Source organism: Synchiropus splendidus, chromosome 15, assembly GCF_027744825.2.
Source record: "Synchiropus splendidus isolate RoL2022-P1 chromosome 15, RoL_Sspl_1.0, whole genome shotgun sequence".
In the NCBI taxonomy this organism is placed as follows: domain Eukaryota; kingdom Metazoa; phylum Chordata; class Actinopteri; order Syngnathiformes; family Callionymidae; genus Synchiropus; species Synchiropus splendidus.
The window spans coordinates 10,310,322-10,324,321 of record NC_071348.1 but is presented as its reverse complement, the minus strand read 5'-3'; the positions used below and the strand labels follow the sequence as shown (position 1 = coordinate 10,324,321).

The 14,000-nt window shown below is 43.6% G+C and overlaps 1 protein-coding gene across 1 annotated transcript; it reads left to right on the top strand.

Moving 5' to 3' along the window:
- Nucleotides 1-9,238: 9,238 nt before the first annotated feature.
- On the top strand, nucleotides 9,239-13,198 carry pou3f2a (POU class 3 homeobox 2a). The gene is given in 4 exon segments (XM_053887956.1): nucleotides 9,239-9,344; nucleotides 9,347-9,372; nucleotides 9,375-9,426; nucleotides 9,429-13,198. Coding segments are annotated over 4 exon segments (1,347 nt in total). The 3' UTR covers nucleotides 10,592-13,198.
- Nucleotides 13,199-14,000: the final 802 nt, after the last annotated feature.

The window sequence follows — 14,000 nt, the reverse complement described above, 5'->3', positions numbered from 1 at the left end:
CAGCGTGATTACTGGAAATAGAATTAAGTGAGCGACACAGATCTCCCCTGTGGAAGGATTAGCTGCTCCGAAATATAGACATGCTGCTGTTTTCCCCAGCTTCCACCCCTGCGCGGCCCCATTGATCCGTATCGGTAATTGATATGCCGGCCTGCGCTTGTCGATCAATCTGAGCGAGTTGTGTCGCTCCTCCATTACAGTCAATCATGCACGTCAGCTCTCTGCCTATAAGTCACTCTCCATTATTGCTTTATTGTCGGTGTAACCACACACGGAAATGAGTTTGTTCTCTTTCACGCGGCACAACTGGCCCGGCTTTACTCACACTCATCTCCATCAATGAGTCCTTGTTTACTGCTTCCATCTCGCCGTTGCTGGAGATCCAAACATGGGAGGAGGTCCACATATATCGACTAGCCATTCTGTGTCCATTTGCATGGATAGTTGCAGATTTATCTGCCGGAGTGGAGCATCGCGCGGACGTGTATGGAGATTTACTCCAGTTTTAACCCCTGGGTGAGCCATCAGCATTGATTGGAACAGACTTAGCCCGATTTTAATCCCTGCTTGGGCCCAGGCTATCGATCAGGCCTGTGAGCTTTCAAGAGGGTTTAACGACCGAACCTGCCCCTCACTCCACCAGCTTTCCCCGGCTCGGTAAGTGAAGACAGAGGTTTGTTATCGCACCCTGAAGCAGAAGTGACACAAGGTGTTACCTCGCACCCCTGAGTGAGTCGCCGCGCGCCTCCCAGTGCTAACCATTAGAGTCGAGGATGACAGGGAGCCGCCGGTGAAATATGAACGCACTCACGCTTCTCCTGTCTGGAGTTTTTGTCGGACGTTATAAAGCACGAGCCGAGATGAATCTGTGGCACTCGACAGAAGTGTCACGCTAAAAATACCTGCTGTTGAGTTACGATCGCTCACCCAGAGGTAGCAGCGTCCCTTTATGTCTTTATGGCTTCTCTCAAGACAGTTATATGGGACAACATGGGAAGGCTTATAGGAGCTCTGGTGCGGAGGGACACTCCAGGTGGATTTATAGTCCAACACAACGGTCATCGCTCGGATCGCTCCCACAAAGCAGACAGTGAGCTTAACGTGTTGCCGTGTTGCCGCTCCTGCCTTATGCAGGAATATGAAAGACATAGTTATTTAAGCGGATTTGTGTCGGTGGAGCCATTTGTCACGACGTGTGAACGAGCGCGTGTGTCGGTGGGAGAGAGAGCAATTGCTACTGTGTGCGCCGTTTCTCCTCCATTTGTCCTCCCAGAGGCAGATCAAGCGAAGGGGAAATAAATTGGAGAAAGAGAATAAATCAATGCTAAACTGAGCACCAGCGAGACCTCCTAACCCCGACGCTATCTCTCTCACACACACACACACACGCGCACAGAGGTGGGAATAATGGTGATTCCATACATCTATACTAGCAGACGCTTTTATATCAAGGCAAACATTATTCATTACTGGAGCATTTCGCCGGCTTTCAAAGAAAACACATCATTCTCTGACGAAAGGTGCGGAAGCTAATCTTGGTATGATTGACCATGTGAAAAAGTCTCTTCATTACACTGCTTGTCAACAGTGTTTATCTGAGCTGTTTGGATCACTGTTCTCATCTTGATGCTCTAAAAATCGGTGACAAATTTTTACATGTACAACAAGAAAAATCATGCGACAGACAACTGCGTTTAGGTTCCTTTACATTTGAAAATGTACTGATCCGTTTCAAACAATGTTACCGTGATCACGTCCATGCATTTTTTTTGCCTTGGTATTGTTGTTCACCAATATATCCACCAGGGGGAGCAGCTCAGCGTTAAAAGTTTACAATAACGACAAACTCCAAAACCAACATGGCGACTGTGGAAGAAGTATTTATTTATAATGTAGCTTTTGCACAGAAGAGGCGAGGTTGTTAAATATATCACTAGTGGAGGATGGAGAATTTCTGCCATTGTTATGTCTCAGTAGAGCTACATATTAGGTAGTAACAGCAACACCGCTCCCATGGTAGTGCTCCGTTTGGTCCGTATCCCTAAGCTATGTGCTGAAATACGGATTGAAGTCTCCGTCTGTATCCGTTTCTGTATATATCATCGAGCATAAATGGGCCTTTATGGTGACTGGTGGTACTACTATGTTCCATCCTGCTCAGGATGACGTCATCGCTCTTGTTGTACGGACAGCGTGGCACGTCAGAGCAGAATACATTCCGCACTTTACAGCGAAAGCTTCCCCGGCTGCGTGTCAAAAGCGGGGAGGTGGTGGAGATTGGGATTATGCGGGGCACAGTGAGGAAAGGCTCTTCAGTGTGTTTTCTATTCAGCCTAAGTCCTCTAAGACCTCCTCATCTCTTCAGAGAGCAGAGAGCTGAGATCTGATCTAATGCCGAGTGCCACATGTGTGTGTGTGTGAAAGTGTGTGTAAGTAAGAGACACAACTCTTTGATGGGAGCCTGCTGGGCATGTGCGCGAGCGTGTGTGTGTGTGTGTGTGTGTGTGTGTGTGGATAATGAATGACTGCAGAGTGTGTGTGCCTTACATTTAAGGGTAATGAAGGAGACCCGGGTCCATATAATTGTGCGTATATCTGTGTGTGAGCGCTGCCTCACCCCTGAAGGGTTGTTTGGGGTATTCTGTGCAGGTTTTTCTTCAGGGGGGAGGTGAGTTCTCCGGGTTTGCATTCAGATGTAATTAGCGGCGACAATGGCCTGGTTAAAGCTGGAATCCTCGGAGCCCCCTCTCTCTTTGATTGTGTGGGCCAGCTGTGGAGGAATGGCCATTATCTCCCAGTGTCCAACAGCATAAAGAAGCCCCCACTCCCTCCTTTGGACTCACCCCTGCCACACGGTTCCCACAGGGGGAGGGACATGAGCGGGTCACACTCCTCCCTGCAGAAAGTGAAAGACCCTAGAATGCACTCCTGATGTCTTCACATGTGAGAGGTTTGATGATGCTGGAGTCACATAAACAGCACATTTACTTCACTTCCAAGAATCTCTATCCATAGAGCACAACATCCTCAGGGCTCCGCCTCTTTTTCTTCTTCCTAATATATCTTCTTGAAGCAGTCACTCCCCACTTGTTGCTTCTCTGTTTGTCCCAATCTACCATGTGGCTACAGCCCTGACCTCTCACTCACATCAAGTACAGTTGCGGTGTGGCATTATTTCTGAGCGAATATAATTGATATAATATAATGTAGTTGGAGGCGAGTGGATTGTTCATGTAGTCAATAAAACTGGTCTATTTAGATGTGGTACGCGGTGCACAATGACTGCACACCAGTTAGACAGGCTGCCAGTGGTTGCCCCTTCAAAACTCTTTATTGCAGAACTCATCTAAACAAATCTGAAATGAAGCGTTACATCCTTTGTGTCATGTATTAGACAGGTGCTTTTAAGATGATTTCCTTGCAGAGGCTCAGTAAAGACCGTCTCTTGTCCTCCTGATAATGCTGGGTATAATATTTACTCAAGAGCATTAAACGGGCTTTTATGCAGTTTGAGTGCAAGTTTGATCTCCGTTTTACTCAAAAATTTAAGCCCCAATGAAGCAGACTTGGGTTTTAACAACATTTTTCAACATATTTTCTAGTACGTCTCGTCGTTGATTTGTAAACAGAGAATAAGACAATCCTCCCTGATGATGTCACAGTTTGCTCACACCAACAACTGTTTGTTACAGCCGCTAACCCAGAGTTTTTCAACCTTTTATAGCCACGGCCCCCTTGGTTCATAGAAAAAAATCCCGAGGCAGACCACCAAAGGAACCTCGGCCAAAGCGCACTTGTGCTTAAAGTCCTATAGAAAATCCCTATTCACTTGTGAGAAACTGTAGCTACTGACACTCGCTTGTTATTTTGCCAGGATATTTGCAGAAACAACAGCAGAAAATGTATCTGTTTCAAATGTGTCCAGAAAGGAGTGGGCAATATGGCAAAGTATATCAACTTTATCAACTTTTAAACCACAAAGCAAACTTTGACAGTTCATGAGTGTCAATAAAGTTTTGAAGTGAGACATCACGTTAGCTCTGTTAGCTCTGCGGTGCAGACAGTCTTTGGCATGGTGGCGGCTCCGACTAGGATCCCTCCCTCCATGGTTCTGTGTTGAAAGCGTGTGGTCAGGTTAGCGGTGCATCAGCTTTAAAAACAATAGGAAGTTGCACATGTGAGTGGCTTCTTCTCTGTGTGCGGGAAGAGGAGCGCCGCGCACCACAGCAGCGCTGCTTTGACTGACGGACAGATCAGCGCATCAACACCCTGTAGCTCTACAGTAGAGTGGATAGAAAGAATGTCAGTGAATCCATGTGATCTCCTCATCTTGGTTGCTCCCCAACACCTTCTAATTGTCATGATTTCATGGCATCATATCGCCACCTCTATCTCTGGACACAAGAGGTGAAACTAGATCATTATCTGCTGTGAGAGAGTGTCAGGTGCGCTGCGGCACACCGGTTGAAAAAGGCTGTGCTAACCAACTTCCCTGGTTCCGAAAGTGTTCTTTTCCTGAACACGATGGCCCAATTCGAACCAACCCGGCAGGTGGCTGCATATCCAGTGATGTGGTAGATAGTGGTGAGGCTTCATGAAACGGTCTCCTCATTTTCAGAGGCTACTCCATGGCGCTCTCTGCTCTAAAATCTTTGGATTTGAACAACAGTTTAAATGAAACCTCACATCATTTTAAACTGACAGCGCCTCCTACTGGAGCCTGAAAATGAGGACACTGTTTCATGAAGCCTCATTAGCACATCACTAGCGGTGGAACAGTTCTGTCCCTACTGCCCCCAGCTGGAGGGAGTGTGTACTGAAATAAACAGAGAACCAGAGAGCAACCCTGGGCAGAGGTATGAAGTGGCACGGTGGGGATTGGAACCATGCTTCTCGAGGGTAAGAGGCTGTGACTGAAGACGAGTGGATCGTTTTTGAACATACCTTCTTCTGAATGGAGGGCAATTTTGGCAGTCGGATCTAATGTCAACTCCCCAAAATATAAAGTAAACGGCTCATTACTGCAGTGAATTAATTGCAAACATGAGAAAAACAGTAATGTAGAGATACAGCTGAAATGGCTTGGCGGGTGGAGGGGAAGAAGAACGTCGACACTCACCTGCACGTAAAGAGGAAGGTGAGTGAGTCTGAGCGACTGCTGACAGCAGCCTCTGATTTGACCTATCAAAGAACATTTGTGTTGGTGCTGTGTGGCGGCGGTGGCGCGGTCATTCAGCCTCGAAGTTCCGAAGTTTCCAGCCACAGTAACAAGCCTTTCAAGTCAAAGATCACCTCACAATAGCTTGTGTATTCACCAAAGATGGCTTGGTGTCACCACAGAAGCAGCCTAGTGCCGTGCGTGTGTGATGTGTTTTTTGTGTGCTTCCCTCATAAATATCGCAGGGAGAGTTCAGCCCGCACGCTGGGACACTCAGGCTCATTAAACTTGTCAGAGAAATTGAATCTTTACTGCATCAGGGCCATATAATTACTGTTAATTTAACGCTTAGATTCTCCATCATTAACTCCGGCTGTGGAATACAGAACATGGGGAGACAGTATATATATGTGTAACCGGCGGCTGTGTTGACAGCATACACCCAGGCCTTTCAGCGAATTAACAGCGACCTCTTCGTCTTGTAAGAACAGGATTGGCATCGTTTATGCGTTATTAAGTCCTGTAATTGGGCAGCCAGTAGTTTGCATATTAGTCCATTAGAGTAATATGTTGTGCTTCTCTCACCACACGACATGTGGGAGCCCCTGGCGACACGTTTGGTAATTCTCAGAATTACACTCTAATCATAAAGCAGTGTTCTCTGATCCTCGTAATTCAGCATGTGTGGCGTTACACACCCGCAGCGTGATTAGATTTAGACTATCTCATGATAGAGCCAGGATCATTTGGGCTTGGCTCATCATTGGGAGCGATGTGTTGGTCCGACTGTTGGGCAAACATTCATTAAAAAAAAAACCCACACAGTTCTTCTGGTGGAAGTTGTCATTTTTTTGTTTCAAATATTTTTAATAGATTTCAGAAAACATTTACATGCATTCATGTAAATAAAAATATAAATACATACATACACAGGGAGAAGCCGAAAAACTGTAAAAACTGTCAAAAAAAAAAGAATAAACAAACATCAAAACTATATCCCTCCCTCCCTTTACCTACGTCAGCTGAGAGTTAAGTTTCCCATCATTCGAGACCGCACATCACAACAACAACAACAGTTTAGGGACTCGGAAAGCTGGATGTCAGGTTCATACCATTCTAAAAATATAAACATATCTGGAGTAATGTGATGGTCAATACAGATTGAACGCATGATGAAGCTCAAAGGTACAGATTATAGTGTCTTGAGGTTCTCAAAATACAAAATAAAAGGCCAGATAATTTGGAATTTTTCTGGAGAACTACTCACAGAATAGAGGATCTTTTTGAGCCTTAAACACGACATGACATCTCTCAACCACTGAGCATGAGTGTGCTGGGGGAAGGTGACATTTAGACGTGTTGTTTGTCCTTTACAGCTCAGTTTCTTAGTACAAGTTGTGTTTTTCCTCATCTGGAGGCCTGGTTTCAGTCGACACATGTTCTTAAAAGCAGAGGTCCGAGGGCCACAAGTGGAGCTGAGAAAACGGCTTGTCGGGAGCCATTAAAATCTGATGTCAAAATATTATGTGTCTGTTCAAACGTTTTTTTTCTGTTAAATAATTAAACAAAAACTTCTTTGATTCATCATTGATTTTTGGTGGCAGATACTGTTTTTTTTATATGGAATTTATGGATTTATTTTATGTAATTACAATTCAATATCAATATTTTTAAATACATTTTTTTCTTCCACAATAAAACATTTTATCTTCAAAATCAATGAATATATTTTGCCAATGTTATCTATTTATCAATTATTATTTTTAAAGAGTTTTTAAATTCTGTATTGCGCTATAAAACTCTCATATTTTGAATAAATACGACAATATCTCTTCATAATAATTTCTGCCCAAATGATAAAAAATATTTTTTTCATTTTGGCCCATTAAAAATCAACTGAAGATTTCAGCAATATTGTTAGTATTTTTAGTAATATTGTAATATTGTTACACCATGATTATGTCATATATGTCACATAGAACTGAAATGTTAAATGACTTACATTGAAATACAGTGAAAGAGGAAAAAGTAGAAATAATAAAACTCTATGTATTCTACACAAGACTCTATATTTATTTGATTTTACCCAAATTTCTGGAGTTTAATCAAATGTTTAAGGCTTAATCACGTACATTTATATTCTGGATTATTTTAAGGGCATTTTTCTCCTGGCGTTCCCAAATAACTCAAACATCTGCTCTAATCCTATGTATGAAATTCATGGCCTTCCCCGGTGAGAGTGGTCGGGGGGCAGCACCTCGCCTGACACGGTGGCCAATCCATCCCAAAGTTTAGCCAACAAGCAGGTGGAAGTTCACAGAGCTCCATTCTTGCAGCTTTCTCTCTTTTGGCCCTGTGCTGCCCTCACCCACCCCCAGCCCCTCATTATTTGTCCCCACTGCCGAGCACAGAACCCCAATGAGGACTTTTTTTTTCTGCTACGGGACCAAAAGAAGAGCGATTGCAGCTGTGACGTGGGCGTTGTTGTTCCATTCACCAGGTTCACCATGGCAACGGGACAGAGGCCCTGGAAACACGAAGCGCCTTCCCTTTTTGGACCCAGGCAGCTGGACGTCTGCAAAAATCTCAAATTTCTTGTTAAAGATGGATGTAATATTTTAAGGTCGGCAGCGAGTGAATATTTTAGAGGAGGGCCAGTTTTTCAGATCTTAGTTCCATAGGAGTTGAAGACTTTTAATGAGATCTTCAAAGCTGAGCCAAAAGGCAAAGCTTCATCACCTTGGACCATGAGTTTAGAGAGCTGGAGAATGACAAAGCATCAGCTCGTGGATGAATTTCATGAGTAAAAAAATACTTTACTGAGTGATCCCTGTTCACTGTAATGGTTTAAAGTTCACCATGACACTCACCTGTGTTACAACTGTAAGTTTAGTTTAGGCTTTCTTCAGTCACACTTGAGTTCAGGAAGCATATATTCCCATAAATACACTACTCATTCACATCTTTTTTTCACAGCATATTTTACCCCGCAATGGGCATCAAAAGTTGGCTCTAAACAACACCATACTTATTGACTATGAACAGTTAACTAAGCAAGTAATTCATTTATTAATGTTCAATATATGTTCCCTAACCTGAAGCCTTTCTATTACTATCACTATAATCTATTTAATAGAAAGGGGTCAGTGTGATTGTTATTTTGTCGATAAAGCTTTAAAGAAGAAAAGAGTATATAATGCAAGTGCTGTTGGTACATTCTCTGTATTCAACAGCTCTACTCCACGTCTCTGACAGATGAGACATCAACACCGATAATGGCGGAACAAGATCATCATGATCAATTCATTTCTTCATTTCTGAGCTCATATTAAAGCAAACAATTCATACATTTCTTTTGTCTGAAAGAGTGCTTTATATAAATGGAAATATATAAGAACTGAGTCATGACCTCTACGTGACCTTGACACACAGTGTTCCAGGTTGTTACATCTAAGACTAAGATTTGGACGGTTGAGGAGGTAAAATGTAAAGAGCTTTATGAACTTTTTATATTGATATTTATTAGTAATTCAGCTAAAGCAGCAAAGAATGAGAATTTGATGTGCGACAAAAAGATCGATTAAAATAAATGCCGATTTAAAATGAAAAAACGTGGGATCAACAAACCTGTAACATGAGGTTGAATTGTTACTGTGCAATACACGTGTTACTATAGTGATTTTAATCCACATATGAACCAGCTCAAAAAGATAGTTCCACTTCACCTGTTCAGTTTATTATGAGCTGTGTGCTGTGGTCAGTAGCCACAAGATCCATGGAAGGTGAGGCAAGAGTGTTGTGAAATAATAAAGAATGATAACAAATATATAAAAGGATAAAAGAATGAGTGTCATTTGTATATTGTTTTTTTTTTTTTTTATTAAGTGGTGTTTGGAATGATTTTACGAGGTGAAACAGATGATTTTAAGCGCGGTTGGGAGGCACCGAATGTGACCCAGTGACACGGATGAGGTCATGAGGAGATGAGGACTGTGGCGACTGGTCTCCTCCACTTCCAGCAGGACTGCGAGTATTGTTGGGCAGAGCGGTTGGGGGGCTCTGAACAATCTCCCGTGACCAATGAGCGGGGTGCTGTCAGGGGTAACCACATCTGTCAAGCGTTCTCGGCCAATAAAGAGCGGAGCGAGGCGGACCACAGGTGCGCGCCTCTGCGTCCCCCTGGCACAGCGCCGGGAGATGCTGGAGAGAGAAGCCCACAGCTGCCCCGTGGAGCAGAGGAGTCACAGTGAGGAGGACGCTTCTTTTTAACTCATCACTCTGGCTCCGGTTCTGATGGCGACCGCCACGTCCAACCACTACAGCGTGCTCAGCAGCCCGAGCAGCGCGCCGCCGCCGCACTCCGAGTCCGGGAGTCTGCAGCAGGCGGCCGCGTACAGGGACGCGCACTCGCTGCTCCAGAACGACTACGGCACGTTGACGGGCGGCGGGCATCCGCTCAGCCACGCACACCAGTGGATCACGGCGCTGTCTCACGGTGACAGCGGCTCGCCCTGGCCGTCCAGCCCGCTCGGAGGAGAGCAGGACGTGAAGCCGGTTCTACACGACTCTGAGCGAGAGGATCTGCAGAGCTCGAACCTGCAGCAGCAGCAGCAGCAAAGACTCCCTCACCTCACGCACCAGCAGCATCACGACGCTAGAGGATGGAGGACCACCACCGCCATGGCGACATCTGAGGGCCAGAGTCTGGTTTATTCCCAGTCCGGATTCGGTCTGATGCCAGCGGGGGAGCAGGGGGGGATGCACCACCACCCCCTCCGAGACGAGGACCACCACAGCCACAGCCCGCATCTTAGCGAGCACGGAGGCGGCCCCGGGGCCCACCAGCAGTCCCTGACTCACCACCACCACGGGGGGCACCAGGACCAGTCGGATGAGGACACGCCGACCTCGGACGAGTTGGAGCAGTTCGCCAAGCAGTTCAAGCAGCGGAGGATCAAGCTGGGCTTCACCCAGGCGGACGTGGGTCTGGCTCTGGGGACCCTCTACGGAAACGTCTTCTCTCAGACCACCATCTGCAGGTTCGAGGCTCTGCAGCTCAGCTTCAAGAACATGTGCAAACTAAAGCCTCTGCTGAACAAGTGGCTGGAGGAGGCGGACTCCACCTCAGGGAGTCCCACAAGCCTGGACAAAATCGCGGCGCAGGGGCGCAAGAGGAAAAAGAGGACCAGCATCGAGGTGGGCGTAAAGGGGGCTCTGGAGAGCCATTTTCTCAAGTGTCCGAAGCCCGGAGCGGCGGAGATCAACTCGTTAGCGGACAGTCTGCAGCTGGAGAAGGAGGTGGTCCGGGTCTGGTTCTGTAACAGGAGGCAGAAGGAGAAGAGGATGACCCCCGCGGGAGGGCAGATGCCCGGAGGAGAGGACCTGTACGGTGACAGTCCGCCTCACCATGGAGGACAAACTCCGGTGCAGTGACCTGGAACCTGTTCTCTTCTGATTCTTTCACGGAATCTGGACGCACGGACACGCGCGGCTGGGAGCGTGCGCGGCGCTGAGAACACGCAGACACGGATGGAGCTTTTGACGCGCAGCTGTGGATTGTGTCACCAAAAAAAAATAGCGACATTTTCTTCTCCGGGGTGTCATTATGTGTCATAACGGGACGGGGGATCCACGCGTGTGTGTGTGTGTGTGTGTGTGCGGACAGAGAAGCCAGCTCCGTGGCGCGGGGAGTTACTGTGGGTAAATACGCGCCATTTTTCCGTCATAACAAAAGCGACAGGGGTCTTCACACGAGGATGGAACCAGAAGACCCTTCTGCTCCGTCTCCAAATAATCAAACCAGCTCACTGTATTTATTATTACCCTCATTGTCGTTATTAGTCGTCACTGTTATTCCGGTAGCAATATTTTATGACCAGCTTTGATTTGTTGTTCGTATCACCCAGCACTTTTCGTCATCATCATCATCATCATCATCATCATCATCATCATCATCATCATCATCATCATCATCATCATCATCATCATCATGCTGCAAATAATGTCATCACTGCTCATATTATTATTATTATTATTATTATTATTACTATTATTATTATTTAAATAACTGTATTGAAATCTTTATTTACATTGCTTTTTATTGTAATTCCAAATAGATAGATGAATCAGGTGTGATGTAAATACAAAACAGATTCGGATTATAATAAGGAATGAAAGTAATTTTAAAACGTTACGTGATGCAGACAAATTATATTATATCAGCAGAATATAGTTGACTCAAACGTGCATAAGAACTGACATCAGTTGTATAGTTGATAGGGTTGGTACTAGTCATGTCAATAGCGAATCCAACAAAAAATGATTACTTTTCTATTTATTCCAGCATTTTTAAAAACGACAGTGACATGAATAATTCAGATATAGGATGGCTGCTGCATTTTAATCAGGCATTACTTACTGAAAACTGAATTTATACAAAAAAAAAAATGAACCAAAAAATGAAGAACAGTAAAAATAGAAATCAAGCGATTGGTGAAAAGTATTAAAAATGAAAATGGCGTTTATGTTTAAAGGAAGAATAATAAATAATTGGCAGGATAACTATGTAAATCCTAAATTATTGGTGAAAGAGCAAAGAAAAACATGACGTAACATTTCATTTGACGAGTCTATGACAGCAGTAATGACAACGCTAACTATAGAACCGTAACGGAATAATAATAATAATAATAATAATGATAATAATAATAATAATAATTTTTGCGTGAAGACTTGGAGTTGGCACAGTTAAATGTGTTTTAGACATTGATGACATTGTGTTTACAGCTGTTCGTTGTTTCTGTATCTTTCCAAAAAAGAAAAAAAGACGATTCTAATACTGTGACGACAAAGACCGAGTCTGTTCTACTGGAACTCGAATCAATCCAGCAGCCCATTTTGCCTTTTGTTCGACTGAACAGAACAACAATCTTCAGCCTGGAACCAGCTCTTCTTCTTCTTCTTCTTACTACTGACTTCTTCACCTGAGGACCTGTGGATGTATCTGCATTTTGTACACAGCTTCGTTTGTTTGTTTCTCCTCTGACAGTCTGTGCCAAAGCACAAATGTTTTTTGTGCCACTTGAATCATGTGAAAAGGGGGTGGGATTTAAATCTCAAATGTATTCATTTCTTTTACTGGTAAAGAAATGAGGAAACTCAGAAGCAGCTGACTGAATCGTTGACTAATTTAAATCAAATCCTGTGAATATTTTGTTTCATATTACGCCCTTAATTCTGTACCATAGCGACACCAGGCCTGGTTTTCAGTGACAACGTCATCATTCAGCTGAATTTGAGTTTCCGAAAATGTATAAAAAAAAAGAGCCAAAACAAAACAGCATCGACCTGAAATCTGTGATCAAACGAAGAGGAAAAGTAAATCAACAATTGCACAATTTCTAAACGCTTTTCGTCATTAAATCGTATTTGTTTCATACGAGAACGTGGCTTTTGGATGTTAATTCATCTTTCACCGACAGTTTTGTTTTCCAGACATAACACATGTTAAAAATATTCGGCTTTAAAGTCGTGCGTTTGATTGACGGCTGAGGCGCAGGCCTTGATTCGGAACAGGCCCCGGTCATGAATTAGATTTGCCATTGAAACCGCTGCATAAAAAGAATACAAAATTAGATCATTTTCAGGTTAGAAAAAAAGGGTGGAGGGGAGAGAATGCGATTATTATTTTCTGACCTCAAAATGCTGTCTCTAACGTCAGACCGCCGATGACGTATTCAACTTCCGCATAGCCGCTGAAGTCAGCAAAATGCCATTACTACGTTTTTGATGTAGCAACGGATTAAACTTCTATTAAAATAACATAGTATACGTCATACATCAACGTGTGTTTTTGTAGTATATTTCAAAAGGCAGAAAGAAAAACAAGGTGACACATGTGGCTCACTACTGCTATCTAGTGGAATTCTATTGTCGCTACATATTATTGCACTCGCGTTCCTGTGGAACAATTTAATAATAATAATTCATAATTTCCTGGATTATAAGTGACAACTAAAATCATTTAATTGTGAAATATAATTATATTTGATCACTATAAATTGGTGGATTCGTTCAAAATTTGGAGCCCAGGCTTTCAGCTGGCTTTAACACAGTGTGATGAAAAAGAGTCCAAAAGAAGCTCATACTTCCCATGGAGAAGGTTGCAAACCAGATTGTGAGCTGGTCCAAAGTGCTGCCTACGAGGGCGCGTTGGAAATCGAGGCCTTTTAGAGTCTTAGTTTATGCACAGGTCAGCAGGGTGGTTTGATCCCACCACTATGTTTCAAATGTCCTCACAGGACTCTGAGCCGGAGCCATTCAGAGCGACTGACTTCTGATCTGCAGAAGCACAAAATGATCCACTTCATTCATAACAGTGGCAGGTAGAGTCACCGCATTAGTTGTATTCAAAATCAGCAACGTTGAAACTGAAACATGACGGACATTTCAGATGAACATTTCAGATTAAACCATTGGTAAATTTTAAGTCAAATAAAAATTGAGGTTTAATTTGGAATTTCTGATTCAGCAACAAATTAAAAGGGCCATCTGAGAAGGCTAAAAAATTAAAATTAAAATTAAAAAAATAATAAAATAATAATAAAAAAAATTAAAATTAAAATAAAAAGTTGGAGATAGTTGATCTCCATCAGAGTAATATTCGCCATCATTGTTGTGACTGACAACATTAGGTAGTGAGAAAGATGGTTTGAACCTAGTTTTGATTTTTGCCATTATCTCAGGAAACAAAAAACACGTCTTATAACAACAGTGATGTGACTAGAGGAGTACAGAGAGCCATAAGAATGAGTGTGTGTGCATGTCTAAGCCCAGCACCCTG